General features: G+C 50.6%; 1 protein-coding gene across 1 annotated transcript; it reads left to right on the top strand.

The window, feature by feature from the left end:
* The first annotated feature begins 706 nt into the window (after positions 1–706).
* On the top strand, positions 707–12,698 carry OPRL1 (opioid related nociceptin receptor 1). The gene is made up of 4 exons (XM_069034009.1): positions 707–781; positions 1,256–1,509; positions 10,345–10,700; positions 11,106–12,698. Exons 2-4 carry the CDS (start codon positions 1,283–1,285, stop codon positions 11,627–11,629), a joined length of 1,107 nt encoding a protein of 368 aa, XP_068890110.1. The 5' UTR covers positions 707–781; positions 1,256–1,282; the 3' UTR covers positions 11,630–12,698.
* Positions 12,699–13,460: the final 762 nt, after the last annotated feature.

The following is a 13,460-nucleotide window of genomic DNA, read 5'->3' on the forward strand; positions in this document are numbered from 1 at the left end:
AAAATGACCTTTAGCTAGGGCTGCTAGAAGAATATTAAATAATAACAATTTTCTGTCCGTAGTTCTCATTCCTCCTTGTATTTTTTTTTGCCACTTTCTAGGTCAGATTCCCCATTCCGCTGCTCCTGCGCTAGAACAGCGCTCAGGTTGCACAATTGCAGAGGAGGGAGGAATCTGCTTCCCGAATCCCGATCTTCCCAGTAGCCTTTCCCGATTCTTCCCTTCCTCCCAGCGTCTCCCGCTGGGGGCCCACCCCAGGTAGGCTGCGGGTCGGGGGCTGCGGCAGGGTGGGTTTGGGGGGGCTGGGGGGGGTGCTGGTCCCCCCTCGCCGCGCCGAGGGTGGGACGAGGAGGCCACCGCAGCTCCCCCGGGGCGGGGGGAGGACGCTGCCCGTGTCTCGCAGGTGTGGGCTCGCCTTCCCTTCGCTGCGTTTGGTTATTTATCATCCCCCCCCCCCCCCCACCTTTTCCTCCTTCCCCCTCCCGCTTTTCTCTTACGCAGTAGGAGCAGCCCGGCAGCCTGGCTCTGCCCAGCCGCCCTCCGTCCTCCCTCCCTCCCTCTCCCTCATCCCTCCCTTTTCCTTAAAAACGTGGGCTCCGGGGTGCAGCCCCCTGCGCTGGCAGCATCCCTGCCTGCGAGACAGCCCTTTCCCCTCCTCCACCTGCGGAGCCCCCGGCTTTGTCCCGTGTCCCCCCCCCCCATCCCCCGGCTCGGGGGTGCTGGATGTGGCCCCGGGGAGTGGAGTCTGGTCCGGAGCTGCGCTAGAGGGGACCTGCCGCAGGTACGGAGCCGGCTGGGGTTTATTGCCAACTTCGGGCTTTTCCTGCTGTTCTGTCGTGATACGGACCGGTGGGGTCGTGCCGGAGCCGGGGTGGCTCTCGGGGTACACGGGCGTCAGGAGAAGGTCTGGGGGCGCAAAACCGCATGTGGGGGACTCACCGACCCGCAGGGATGGGAGAGGCAGGTGGGAACATCCAGCCCCTCGGAGAAGGGATGATGTGTGCAGCCGGCACGTCCCCTGCGCCGGCGGTGTGGAGATGTGCGTGATCCCTGTGTGCTCGGGATGCGCCAGGCTCTCAGGGTTGCATCCCATTAAAATGCTCCTGGGGAGGGGGGCTGTGCTCCTCGGCAGTAAATCCTCCTTCTCCCTGGTAATAAATCACCCTTCCCCAGCGTTTCTCATGCATTCGCCTTGCTACAGTCCCGCGCCACCCGTTTGATCAGCAGATTTTAAAGCTGTCTCTTGCTGCCCCAGGTCCTTGGCGCAGGCTGCTGCTTCGGGATGGACCCGCTCTTCCCTGCCCACATTTTTGAAGACCCTGACCTGAGGAAGCTGCTGAACGACTCCTCCATGCTCAACCTGAGCTTTCTGCCCAGCAACTGGTTCAACAACAGCACAGGGGACGGTTTCCTGCCGCTTAGCATCAAGATCACCATCGTGGTCGTCTACTCCATCGTGTGCATTGTGGGGCTGGTGGGCAACTGCTCCGTCATGTATGTGATCGTCAGGTAGGACACCAGGGAGGCTCCAGGGAAAGCTGGGAGAGGGGCAGACCTTCCCTCCCTCAATCCCTGCTGCGGGTAAAGCAGGCAGGCACTTCCCTGGGGCTTGAGACGTGCTTTAGAGGTAACGATGTGGCATTTGTTTTATTGTTTTGGTTTTATCTGTTTTTTTCCCTTCCTAGGCTGTGATGAAGGTTTCTGCCAGTTTTCAGCTGCCCTCTGGTGCCTCCTAAAGTTTAACCCAGAGAATGGAGCAGAGTGAGCAGATCTGCTCAAAAAAACCGAGGCTTTTAAAATTTTTTTAGGGAGCTGGATGTCCCTGGGGAGGATGACGTGCTGGGAGCATTCCACTGCCAGGGTGTGCTGGCTCCTTAATGGGACCTCTCCTTCCTGTGCTGTGTCCGGCACCCCAGCTGCGTTTGCAGGTGCTGCTCCATCTGGGAGCTGGCTCTTTCCAAAGCTGAACCTTGTTGCAAAGGAAAGAGCCTGCTGGGAAGCTTCCTTTTACTTTTACAGGGGAAAAACCACAAATGTAAATCTTCCACCTCTGTGGAGCCTGCAGACTTAAATAAGATGTGAGAGGATGCTGCAGAGTTAAGGGCAACTTCTCTGGCTCCTTGTGCTGAAGTCAGGAGAGTGGGGGGCACTTTTGCAGAGGGACAGCACAGAGCATGCACCACTCCATCCTCCCTGCCCATTGTTGGCATTTTGAGAGTCCCTGTCTGCTTCTGCTGTGGTTCAAACCCTTCTGCTTCTGGGAATCAGAAACCTTGTTTGCCCTCTAAGTACAGAGTAAGTTTGTGCAGTTCTTAGGGCTGTGATTATGTTCAACCCCAGCATCCCCCTTCTGATCCCTGCACCCTGCATGTTAAGGAGGGAGCTTCCATTTTATCCACATCTTGGAGCAGATTCCTGGTGCAGGTGGATGCTGCCAGCACAAGAAAAGACAGGCTGAATCCTCCAACAGAAGACGAAATTGTTTAGCAGGTATTCAGACACTGGTGAGATTGTCTTGTTCCTGCCAGGAGCCCAACTGCTTCCAAAGCACCTTTCCCCTGAATAACTACAACTTGGCTGGGGGAGATGCTGCAAAATTAGGTCTTTGGTATCAGAGGTTGGTGAAGGGTGGTTAAATCTCTGCTCCAAGGACAAAGTGACGTGACTGTTCATCAGGCTGCCTGTCTGTGCTCTGTTAGCCAAGGAGTTTATGGCAGGGAGAAGGGATCCCCTTAGCCCTGGGGAGTCTGCAGATGCAGAGAGGAGGTTTGCAGCACACTGGTGCCATATCTGAAGACCTCGTGTTCCTTCTCAGTGTAGTAGCAATCACTGGAGCAGTTTGTGGGTGTGTGTAAGTGTGTGAGTAGTGAGGCTCTGGAAGCTGGAAGCCCTTGTCTGATGATGGTGATCATGATGTAGCTGCATGGGAATGCCAGCCCGTGTGCAGCAGAGGAAGGGAGTCCTTATCCCGTGCATGAACCTTAATGTGGGCAGGGAGAAGTCTGAGCAGAAATCTTGTCCCTGTCTGCAGAGGTCTGGTGGGATGTGCACGGCAGGATCCTGCCGGCCCTGCTGATCCCAGGGCTGGGACTGGAGGATCACCAGTAACCCAACTGTCCGAAACTGGTGTCCTGAGCAGGGTGGACCTGTGCCATGGCTATGCATGAAAAATACTGGCTTCTGCTTCACACCTTTTTTGACTTTGATACTTTCCAGCTGGATAAAGGCAACTCAGGAAAAGAAAGTGGGATTTAGCACTGGAATTCCCCCTGGAATTTACCTCATTTTGTGTGTGTCCTCTAGTTTCACAGTTTTTAAGCAATTGAAAACTGAAGACAGGGTCCACCTCCAGTTGCCCTCAGGCTTTTCCATTTCTCTATTTCCCTTTATTCAGAAACCCCATGTATATATATAAAAGCCAACATAAGTTTTTATAATCTGGGGACTCCTTTTTTGTGATTCACCTCTGTTTTTTCCAAAAAACTCAGTGGGCCTGGAGAGCCCCCTTGTAAAGTGTGTGCTGGGGAGGTTATAACTGAGCTAGAGCACGTGTAGGAGCTGCTGTTCCCCATCCGTGTCCCCTGGGAGCTCAGTACTGAGCTGAGGCCAAGACTGAGTTACAGCCAAGGCAATGACCCTTCTTGAGTCGATGAGTAACAACTTCTGGTTATCTCTGCCCAGGATTCTTCTCTCCTTGCCCTGTCTGTTGAGGTCAGGAGCAGGTGTGAGGATGAATTGGCCTCAATATCAAACTTTTGACCCTGGCCACATACACAGATTGATGCGGAGCTGCCAAGTGGTGGCCCTACAAGGAGGATGCTGATGAACTTCTCAAACACAGGCTTTTCTCCTCAGATCAGAGCTTTGATGCTTCATGCCTTGAATAGCACCTGGTTTTCAGTAGGTTGGAAGTTGGTTGCTGGCAAGTCCACACAGGGTTTTGGGGCTCTTAATGATAAATCTCTTCCATTAATGGAAAAATGATCGGCAAACCCTCTGTGATGCACCCCTATCACTGTAAGTAATGAGCACCACACACAAGTTTTTTTCTTTCCATGCTTCAGCAAGGATAATCAGGCTTCAACACTTTACACAGCCCATAGGAAAATTTTCTTCCAGAAAAAGACTGGTGGTGTTACAGACAGTAACAGTTTCCCAGTTTTGAGGGAGTTGGGAAATAAAAAGGCTCTGATACCAGCACTTGAGGAAGTTGGAGGCCCCAGGAAAGCCCATTTTTTTGTTTCTCCTGAATGAGTTTTTTGCAGCACCAAGGGAAAAGTTTTTAAATCTCCTGGTATTTCACACAAAAGTGCAGCTTCAAAGCCTCCTCTAGGTTTTCCTCTGTGTTGTAGAACCCAGCCTACATCTCTATTATATTTGGAGTGATTTAACATTTGGAATGATTAATTTATAGAGACAGTCATCATGTGACTGTCGATCCCTTCCAGTGCTGAGCAGCACTAATTGGTAAAATGGAGAAGGGCTCTTGTGAGGAACACGATTTCCTGGACAGTAAAAGGCCTATTGTGGGAACCTGCCTCGTCTGTGGCTTTGTTCTGCTGGCTCATCCTGGAGCTCCTTGCCAGCAGAGACGATGCCTCCCCTCCCTCCTCCTTCTGCTGTTTGCTCTCTTCTGCATATATTTCCTGTTCTGCTTCTTAATGAATGTGAAACAAGGAGCTGAACAGAGGGTTTGGGGGGAGAGTGGGGGAAACCAGGCTGCTGAGATCCCTCCTAGCTATTAACCGAAGTCTACAGGGCTGCTTGCCCAAGATCTTTGTTTTTAGGAAGGAAAGCAAAGGGGAAGGAGGATGAATTGTTGGCCCCAGGGCTGGCTCATGGGGCTGGAGATGGTGCTGACCCAGGTGTTGTTACAGGGGTGTGACAGAGGCCCCAAATCCCTGCCAGCCACTGGTGTGCCACGGAAGGGACAAGGTGCAGCTTCTAGTCCAGGGAGTCTCTGTTGTCCCCAGCTGCTGTGATGCTGAGCAGTGGGGATCTGGAGGACTCCCTTCCTCCAGTTCAAGCCCCCATGGGAACGCTGCCTCATTTCTTGGGCAGCAAGAAATTGCTATGGCAGCTCTCTGTTGGGAGCCTGGCAAAATCCTAGGGATGCTCAGCTCTCTCTGTGGCAGAACACATTTCAGAGCATTTTGAGCAATGTTTTAGGCAGCTTAGGGCTGTCAGGCCCCTACATTTTCATCTGCTGCCTCCAGGTGAAGCTTTAGGAGGAAGGATGTGATGGGAAGGTGTCTGCATCATGAGCCTGCCTGGGGATGCTGTGCCAGCTGTTGTTCTGCTTGAAAACTGCCTCAGTCCCCGAGAATAGGGGTGAGGGCAGCTGGCTGTGATGAGACAGGGGAAATGAAGTTAATTATGACATTTCAGAGATGCTGATTCCTTAATAGAAAGCTCTCTAAGGGAAAAGCCTGGACCAGCTGTGTGTCTCAGAGCTGAAATGAAGTGGGTGCTTCATGCAGTGGGGACCCAGTGGACATGAGTGGGGCCATCTGAGACCTTTGTTGTCTCCAGGTCTGCCTCTTAGTTTTTCCTTGAAACATAAAATAAATAGACATAAATTATTGCAGTTTATAGAGGAATGAAACCCACCCCAAGGTCTCTTTGCCTGGAAAGTGAGTGGAGCCAGGGGAGGATGGTCAGGTGAGCGGAGGGGATCCTGCTGTGATAATGGCTACAGAGGACAGGTCTGCAGTTCCCTGATTTCTGGGTCCCCATGAGTCCAGGTGAGCTGGGCTCAGCCACATGACCCACGGTAGCCACATCTGGCCCCTGCTAACACAGGTCCTGTAGCTTCAGGGTGTGTTGGAGGGCTCTTTGTTTCACCTGGCTGTGGTGAGATGGGTGAAAGGGAGTTGCCCATGAACAGCAGTAACTCTGTGATGTTCAACATGGGACTTGGTTCCCAGTGTTTTTCAGAGACTGGGCAACTTCCAGGTGCATTTTGGACATGAACAATTCAGCAGAGGCAGATCTGACCCATGAGAAGGGATAAGAGCATCCTGCTGCAGGGTGGATGCTGATGAGTGCCCTTCTTAGACCAGAGCACCATTCCTGGTGTCCAAGCACCTGCTCAGGGATGTGGCAGCATCCCTGGGAGCCCCTGGGTGAGCTGCTGAAGCCTTTGCAGCAGCATCTACAGAGCCTCCTCCCTTGGCATGGCAGCACCATCCACACTGGTCCCCAGAGAGCACCTGGAGCACAGGGTGGGGCTGGTTTTCCATAGCTGTGCTTCAGACAGAGCAGTGAGACTCAAGGACAAGAAAATACCAACGTGTGTTCTCATCCTGGCTGGCTGCAGATTCCCTAACTCACACCTTCTAGTCAGTCCCTGTCTTGCTGGGTAATTTATAGGCTTTTAGGTGCCTTATTGGTGGTTGCTTTTGCTGTGGTGTCTGGCCTCAGAGTGCAGACTGATTTAAATTTGTCCTTCTCAAATTCTGTGCATTTGCTCAGGGCCTGTTGAACCATTAAGAATAAATCATCTTAAGCTGGCCAGAAGTTTTAAGCTGAGGGGGCTCTGGGATGGTGATCAGAGCAGCAGGGATGCAGAGAGCACAGTGTGGGCGGACGGCTGAGGGGACACAAATCATGACAGAACGTGCCAGATCAAATATCAGCTTCACAGGACCTGAGGGCTGGGAGCAGGCTGGGAGAAGAGATGGGAGAGAACTGGGGCTGATTTCCACCATCACAGGGTGGGAGCAGCTCAGTAAAAATCCTCCTTGGGCCTTTTCTGCTCTTTTTTGCGTGTCCAGAGATGGGGACAAAGGCTGTCCCTGCTGCCGGGGTGTGAGGTGGGGATGGAGGGAGCTGCTCAAGGTGAACAACACTGTCTGCATCCTAATTAGCTGAAGCTACACATATCAAAATCAAGAGGCTCCAAGAGGCAGAGAGCTCCTGGAAATAATGCTCAGGGTTCTTCAGGGCTGCAGGCTTTGCTTTGGTCCCTCTGCCCCTGGTGTCTGCAGCTCCATTTTGGGCTGTGGGTTTGCTGCAGCCAGCTGGTCCTTAGCCCCAGCCCTGCAGCCTTGCTGTGGCTGGGTGACAAAGAGGGAAAGATGCTAAAACAAGAGGTCTGCAGCTCACCCTGAGGCTCAGCCAGGGGCAGAATCCATTCTTGTGAGGAACAGGTCCTTAAAGCCCAGAGGGTTTGTCCACCTACCTACCCTTAATGACCTGCCCTTAATCTCCTCTCCCAGACTGTGTGCTCCCCTAACCAGAGGGTCCACTTAACAAAAAGGAGGGGGAAGATGAGTTCTGAGCTGATATCCAGGTGTTTTTCCCCTCAGGCTTCAGCATCCAAGAGAACAGGAGAGCAGAGTAAAGCAATTACTGTTGTGATAAAGGGGGAGCTGGATGGAGAGCTGAGAACCACCCTGTGGGAGATGCTCCATTAGGAAATTACCTCTGTGGCAGAGTGCAAGAAAGTGGCCCAGCGGGGAGTTAATGTCCTCCACGGAATCCACAGGCTTATCTGCAGCAGAGCTGTGTCATGGGGGAAGAAACTGATGTGCCTCCTAAAGCCTCAGAGTTTAATTTGTCCTTTTTTTTTTTTTTTAGTGCAGATTAAGAGACAGAACACTCTCAGTTCTGGAGGAAAAGAAATAGACTTTAATCCACAGAGAAATGATTGATTGATTTCTGCGTGTACTGAACATTCTGGAATTGTTTGGGAACATTGGTTGGTTGGGACAACGGCTCTTGGCTCTCAGCGTGTAGAGAAAGTGGTGTAGAAGTAATTAATTAGGTGTAAATTAATTTCCCCCCCTTTCAAAAGAGCAAAATCAGCTTTAAATTCCACTGGAAGATGTGTTGAAGGAAGTGGTGGGACAGCCACCTCAGTGTGTCCCATGTGGGAGAGAGGGAAGGTGGCTCTGCGGTCACCTCGAGGAGGTGGTGAGGAGGGAGGCAGAGGAGAGGGATCTGTGCATTGAGGGCTTTTGCAGGGCCAGGCAGAGCAATTGCACCTGAATTCATGCTGACAAGTGTCTGGGAGGAGTGCAGCTGGTGGGGTGGGAGGGAGCTGAAGGTTTGATCTGCACACCCTGAGCTCAGGGCTGGCTGAGATGCCCCAAACTTCTCAGTCCTGAGGACACAGGAACGTGCAGGGAGGCAGCTTTGACCCTCATGGATACTGGATGGATGTTGGAGGTGGGTGAATTGCTGCTTGTTTCTCCCACTGGTCAATGACAAAAAAATCAAACCCAAACAACCTTTAAGGTTTTCTGTTTTGCAGTGAAGTTGCTCACCACTGCTCAAATTTGCTATTCCCTTGAGTTATAACGTCAGTGAAAGCAGTCAGGGTTAGAGGCATGTTGATGAATTGCCTCTGGCTCCAGCCCTCCTGGAAGGATGGACTGCAACAAACTTGACCTTCGGAAGCTTGAGCCAGCCCAGCCAGGTTTGTGGTGTTCAGGGGAAACTGCAGCTCCCAGGAGACCTTTGCCTTTACCTTACCACAGTCTCAGGTGACTGAATAACTTCCTAAAGCCTGAGCTGACAATGCTTTTTTTTGTGAGAGCTGATAAAACAGTGAGTTCATTTTAATCCCCCTCTGCTGACCTGGAGAGGAAAGTGAATCCACCCACAGACCCACCTCATCCCCCTGTGCTTTGCCACGTTTATGCCAAGTGCAAGAATTCAAACAAGAATGGAAAACTTGCCCACCCTGAGATGCTTCTCTGGAGTTCAGGGCACTGCAGCCTGCTGTAATTCTCCTTAGTAAATCCCAAAGCTTAAAGCCCTGGCAACTGCCTGGTTGTGTTGGATTTACAAAGTGCTTTTTCTCATTCATTCCATCACAAAAGGAAAGGCACTGGTATTTTCCTTCTACTGCCTTTGGTTATGTAAGTTTATCTGGGCTGGCTTTCTAAGAACCTGTGATTGATTTCTGGGCCAGGCAAAGCCTCACTCAGGCTTGTGTGGGGATCTCAAAGTATTTCCAACAATGTTTCCATCAGTGATCACCTCCAAAATCTTCCCTTGGCTTTCAGGGTCAAACGTAGGATCATTTTGGTCTTGCTTTCTGAAGCTGCTTTCAGACCTCTGATAGGAGCCCAGCTTAGAGCTCCAAGGCAGGTAAAAAAAGACTTTATAGTCTGGATCGTGGCTCCCCTGTCTGCTTCTCTTGCAAACCTGGACACGTCACCATGTGTCCCAGCAGGGTTCAGAATGTGCCAGTGATAATGTTCTGCCAAGGATTCAAATCATTTATCAAGAGCTGAAGAAGCTCAGACCCTCAGGGGAGGGCACAGCACTGAGAAGGGCAGTTGTGGGTTTGCAGTTCTGAATGAAATTGGCAAAAAGAGCTTTTTAGGTCAAATCAGACCCCTTAATATTCTAACACATATCAGGCTGAAAATAGTGCAGCAGTTTACGGTAGAAGCGTTACCCTCAAATGAACTTGCACTCTGTTAATAGCATCATTGTCTGCCATTTTTGGCGACGTTTCTGCTAAGGCCATTAGTAGAGTAAATGATGGATGAGCTGTAGTTTTAAAATTATACCTATTTGAGCTCTTATTCTGCCCATGAGAGGAATATCCTGGAGCTGAAATGTTAGATTCAGCCACAGAGTCACTGTTGAGCTTCCATTTCTGCGGATGCTGCACGTCCCCCTGGATAGGTGATCACAGCTGGCTCTGCATCATTTCCCAAGTGTGAAAAGGAGATGATTGCCATTAGAGCAAGGTGACTCTTTCTTTGGGGCAGTCGGTTCACGTGGTAAAAGTAATATTGAAATGACAAAAAGTCTTTGAAGTAGAGTTTGACTCGTGGCTTTACTCCTTTCTTTAGAAGGAACCATTGTGATATTTTGATTTCTGATTCAAACCTAGTTCCTCACCAGTTTTTGGCTGGCCAGGGCTGGCCATGTTGCCCATTCTGATTTGACAGCTCACATTAGCCATGCTCTCTGGCCATGAGCCCACACCAAATGGCTGATCAGCTTACCCCTGCACCTTTCAAACCAGCGTACTGGCTAAAGCTCCCACCAATACTTACAATAATGAAGCCATAGGTAGTGAAATCCTAACTTGGCCCTATTGAAGTAATTTTTTGAGAAACACCATCTGAGCCTCAGGCTTTCATGGTGCTCGCTGGAAGTCTGAGGGAAGGATTCTCCTGCCCATGGAACTGACTGTGGAGGGATCATTTGTGGTGTTGTAGGAGATGGGCTGATCTGTGTGGGAGGTTGAGTGTGGCCAATCTCACTACGTAAGAAAATACAGCACCTCCTTCCTAAAGCAGCAGAATCTGCTTCAGTAAAGTTCAGTGTCTGACCCATCAGGGTCAGGTGGAGCTCTAACCATTGCTCATTTTTCAGATTCACCAAGATGAAGACAGCCACCAACATTTACATCTTCAACCTTGCTCTGGCTGACACCCTGTGCCTGATGACCTTGCCCTTTCAGGGAACAGACACGTTCCTGGGCTTCTGGCCCTTTGGCAATGTCCTGTGCAAGATCGCCATCTCCATCGACTACTACAACATGTTCACCAGCACCTTCACGCTGACGATGATGAGTGTGGACCGCTACATCGCCATCTGCCACCCCATCAAAGCCCTGGACATCCGCACGCCCCACAAGGCCAAGGTGGTCAATGTTTGCATCTGGGCATTGGCTTCTGTCTTCGGCATCCCGGCCATGGTGATGGGATCTGCGGAGAACGAGAACAACGGTCAGTACAGCTGCATCCCGAGGGAGGGAGGTGCTGGTGGGCAGGAGGGGCCAGGGAGAGGGGTGCCAGTTTCACCAGTGGGGTGAGGTCTCTGCTGTAAAATCATCTTAACTCTTCCCTTTCTGCCCCTGTCTCTCTGTATCACTGCTACTGCTTTTCTAGTATTAAACATAGAATTGGATTTTCCAGTATTAAACACGGCATTGGAATTTCTAGTATTAAATGCAGAATTAGTATTTTCTAGTATTAAACAGAACTGTTATGTTAGGTTGGGAAAGATCTTTAAGATCATCAAGTCCAACCATTAACCTAACTAACCTAAACTAATCTGCATGTGCAGATGCTTTTCTGCTTGATCTGTGTTTGCTGATCTTCCTTTCCATTTTATTTTTTTTACTCTTGCAGAAATTGATTGTCTAATTAAGCTCCCTTCTCCCGTGGACTACTGGGATCCAGTGTTTGGCATCTGTGTCTTTCTCTTCTCCTTTATGATCCCCGTGTTGATCATCACCATTTGCTACAGCCTCATGATCAGGCGGCTCAAGAACGTCCGTGTCCTCTCGGGCTCCAAGGAGAAGGACCGGAACCTGAGACGCATCACCCGCATGGTCCTCGTGGTGGTGGCAGTCTTCATCGTCTGCTGGACTCCCATCCAGATTTTTGTGCTGGTGCAGTGCTTGGGTGCCAAGGCAGAAAGCGAGCTGGAGCTGGCCATCTCCTGCTTCTGCACCGCGCTGGGATACGCCAACAGCAGCCTGAACCCCGTGCTCTACGCCTTCCTGGATGAGAACTTCAAGGCGTGCTTCAAGAAGTTCTGCTTCCCCACCGCCTTCAGGACCGAGCTCCAGATGTCCAACAGGATGTGCAGCATTGCCAAGGATGTTGCCTACGCCTGCAAGAACTCAGAGGGGACTAACAATCCGGCCTGACTAGGCATGGAAATCCCCATGGTGGCTGTCGCCCAGCAGAGTCCGACCACCCCCACGTCAGAACTAACTCAGATAACGGCCCTTTAGCAGGACCTCAAAACTGAGGGGTGAGAAACCAAGCAAACAATTTTGGGGGTTGGGAAAACCGGATACTGCGAGAGCACGCAGAGAAAGTGAGCCCATTTGATGCATTTTTAATTCCGGTGCATCCTGCACTATGGAACATGTTTGAAATCAGCCCTTTGATTCCTGCAAAACCCTGGGGTTTGCAACATTATTGAGAGTTTGGGAATCAAGGGTTTAAAATAGGCATTTCTCCTGGGGCTTATGCTTCTGCTGCTGGGAGACAAACAAAATGTGAACTCTTGTGTTGCTTTTGTCCTCCCTGAGCGGAGATGTTAACGGCTCGCGTGGCTCACCAGGCGCTCCTGTGCGGGTTTTCCTCCTGTGCCATCGCTCTGAAATCAGACTTTGCTGCAGCCAAAGTGGGCAGGAGCCATCAGACGAAACCCAAGATCATCTCCAGGATGAGTCATCGTGCAGGGAAGGATGCAGGGAGGGAGAGGAGGGAGCTGACGGGAAGAGAAATTCAAACTGCCTTCAAACGCCAGCTCCTGCAGATGGGATCAGCAGTGAAACCCCCCTCTCAGAGGGGAGCAGAGGGAGAGAAGGGACTGTCAGAACTGATGATGTAGCTCTGAAGAGGAGGAAGAAAAAAGACCGAGGAAATGAACACAATTCCTCATTTACATGCTGCTACTACTTTTTTTTAAAACTCTGTATTTCCAGTGTAATAATGGACAGAATGTGTCTGTATATACATGTCTGTAGTGGAATAGGTGCAGATACATGTAGGATTTCTCCTTACCAAGCATGCCTTGGGCATCTTCCTCGGTGAGAGGAGGAAGGAATGAAGTGGCCTATAGACACATGTATTTATGTCTTGGGGAAAGCCGTTTTGGAGAATGGCAGCTCTTCCAGAAGACATGGACATTCCTGGTGGGAGGAGGCAGCCTAAACCAGTGCCACCTGCTCCACATGGGATAAGCAGGCACAAACCATACAAAATGTGGGGTTCTGTGGTTTGTTTTATGTTTTTAACTGAAATGAGATCCACGATGCTGAGAGCACATGGGAAATGCTGCCCAGGTACCAGCCCTCCTGCCAACCATGGATTGATTTTCCTCTCCCAGAGTAGGCCAGAGCTTTGTGCAAAATGAAATGTCCTGTCATTTCACTCGATAACAAAAGCTTCCCCAAAGAGTTTCACCACCGAGTGCCCTCTGTGCTGGGGAGGGCAGCAGGCTGGGATTCTCCCTGTTGCACAACAGCCCAGGGAAATCTGGGCAGTGGTGGCCAGTGGTGCTGACAGGGGAGCAAAACACCAACCTCCACCTGGAGAGGGGAGGTCTCTCAACTTGAGAACCAGCAGCGTCGTCCAGACTGTACATATTCCAATGTGAATACATTTCTTGTGCTCTGGTCTATGAGATTCTGTAGTTTTAATGCATTGATTTGCCAATATTTTAATGCTGTCTTGTTCTTTATATATGCTGTACAAAGGAATCGAATGTTATATTTCTATGTAGTGTTTCCCTCATGGTTGGGCTTAAAATATAGATGCAATTCCAGTGTCCCACGTGTAGGACCCAGATCCCTTGTAAACTGCTCAAACTGGGGGGATTTTGATGCTGATTAGCATTTGATTGGCAATCTGGATGGATACCAGAGTAAACTTTGCAATTAGCACTTCCCCTGACCAATCTGGAGGGAGGAGGAAATCTGGGCACTTTAAGCACTTTGTAGTGGATGTTAATCCCTGAGCCCTCAC

The sequence above is a fragment of the Aphelocoma coerulescens genome, chromosome 20, assembly GCF_041296385.1.
Source record: "Aphelocoma coerulescens isolate FSJ_1873_10779 chromosome 20, UR_Acoe_1.0, whole genome shotgun sequence".
In the NCBI taxonomy this organism is placed as follows: Eukaryota; Metazoa; Chordata; class Aves; order Passeriformes; family Corvidae; genus Aphelocoma; species Aphelocoma coerulescens.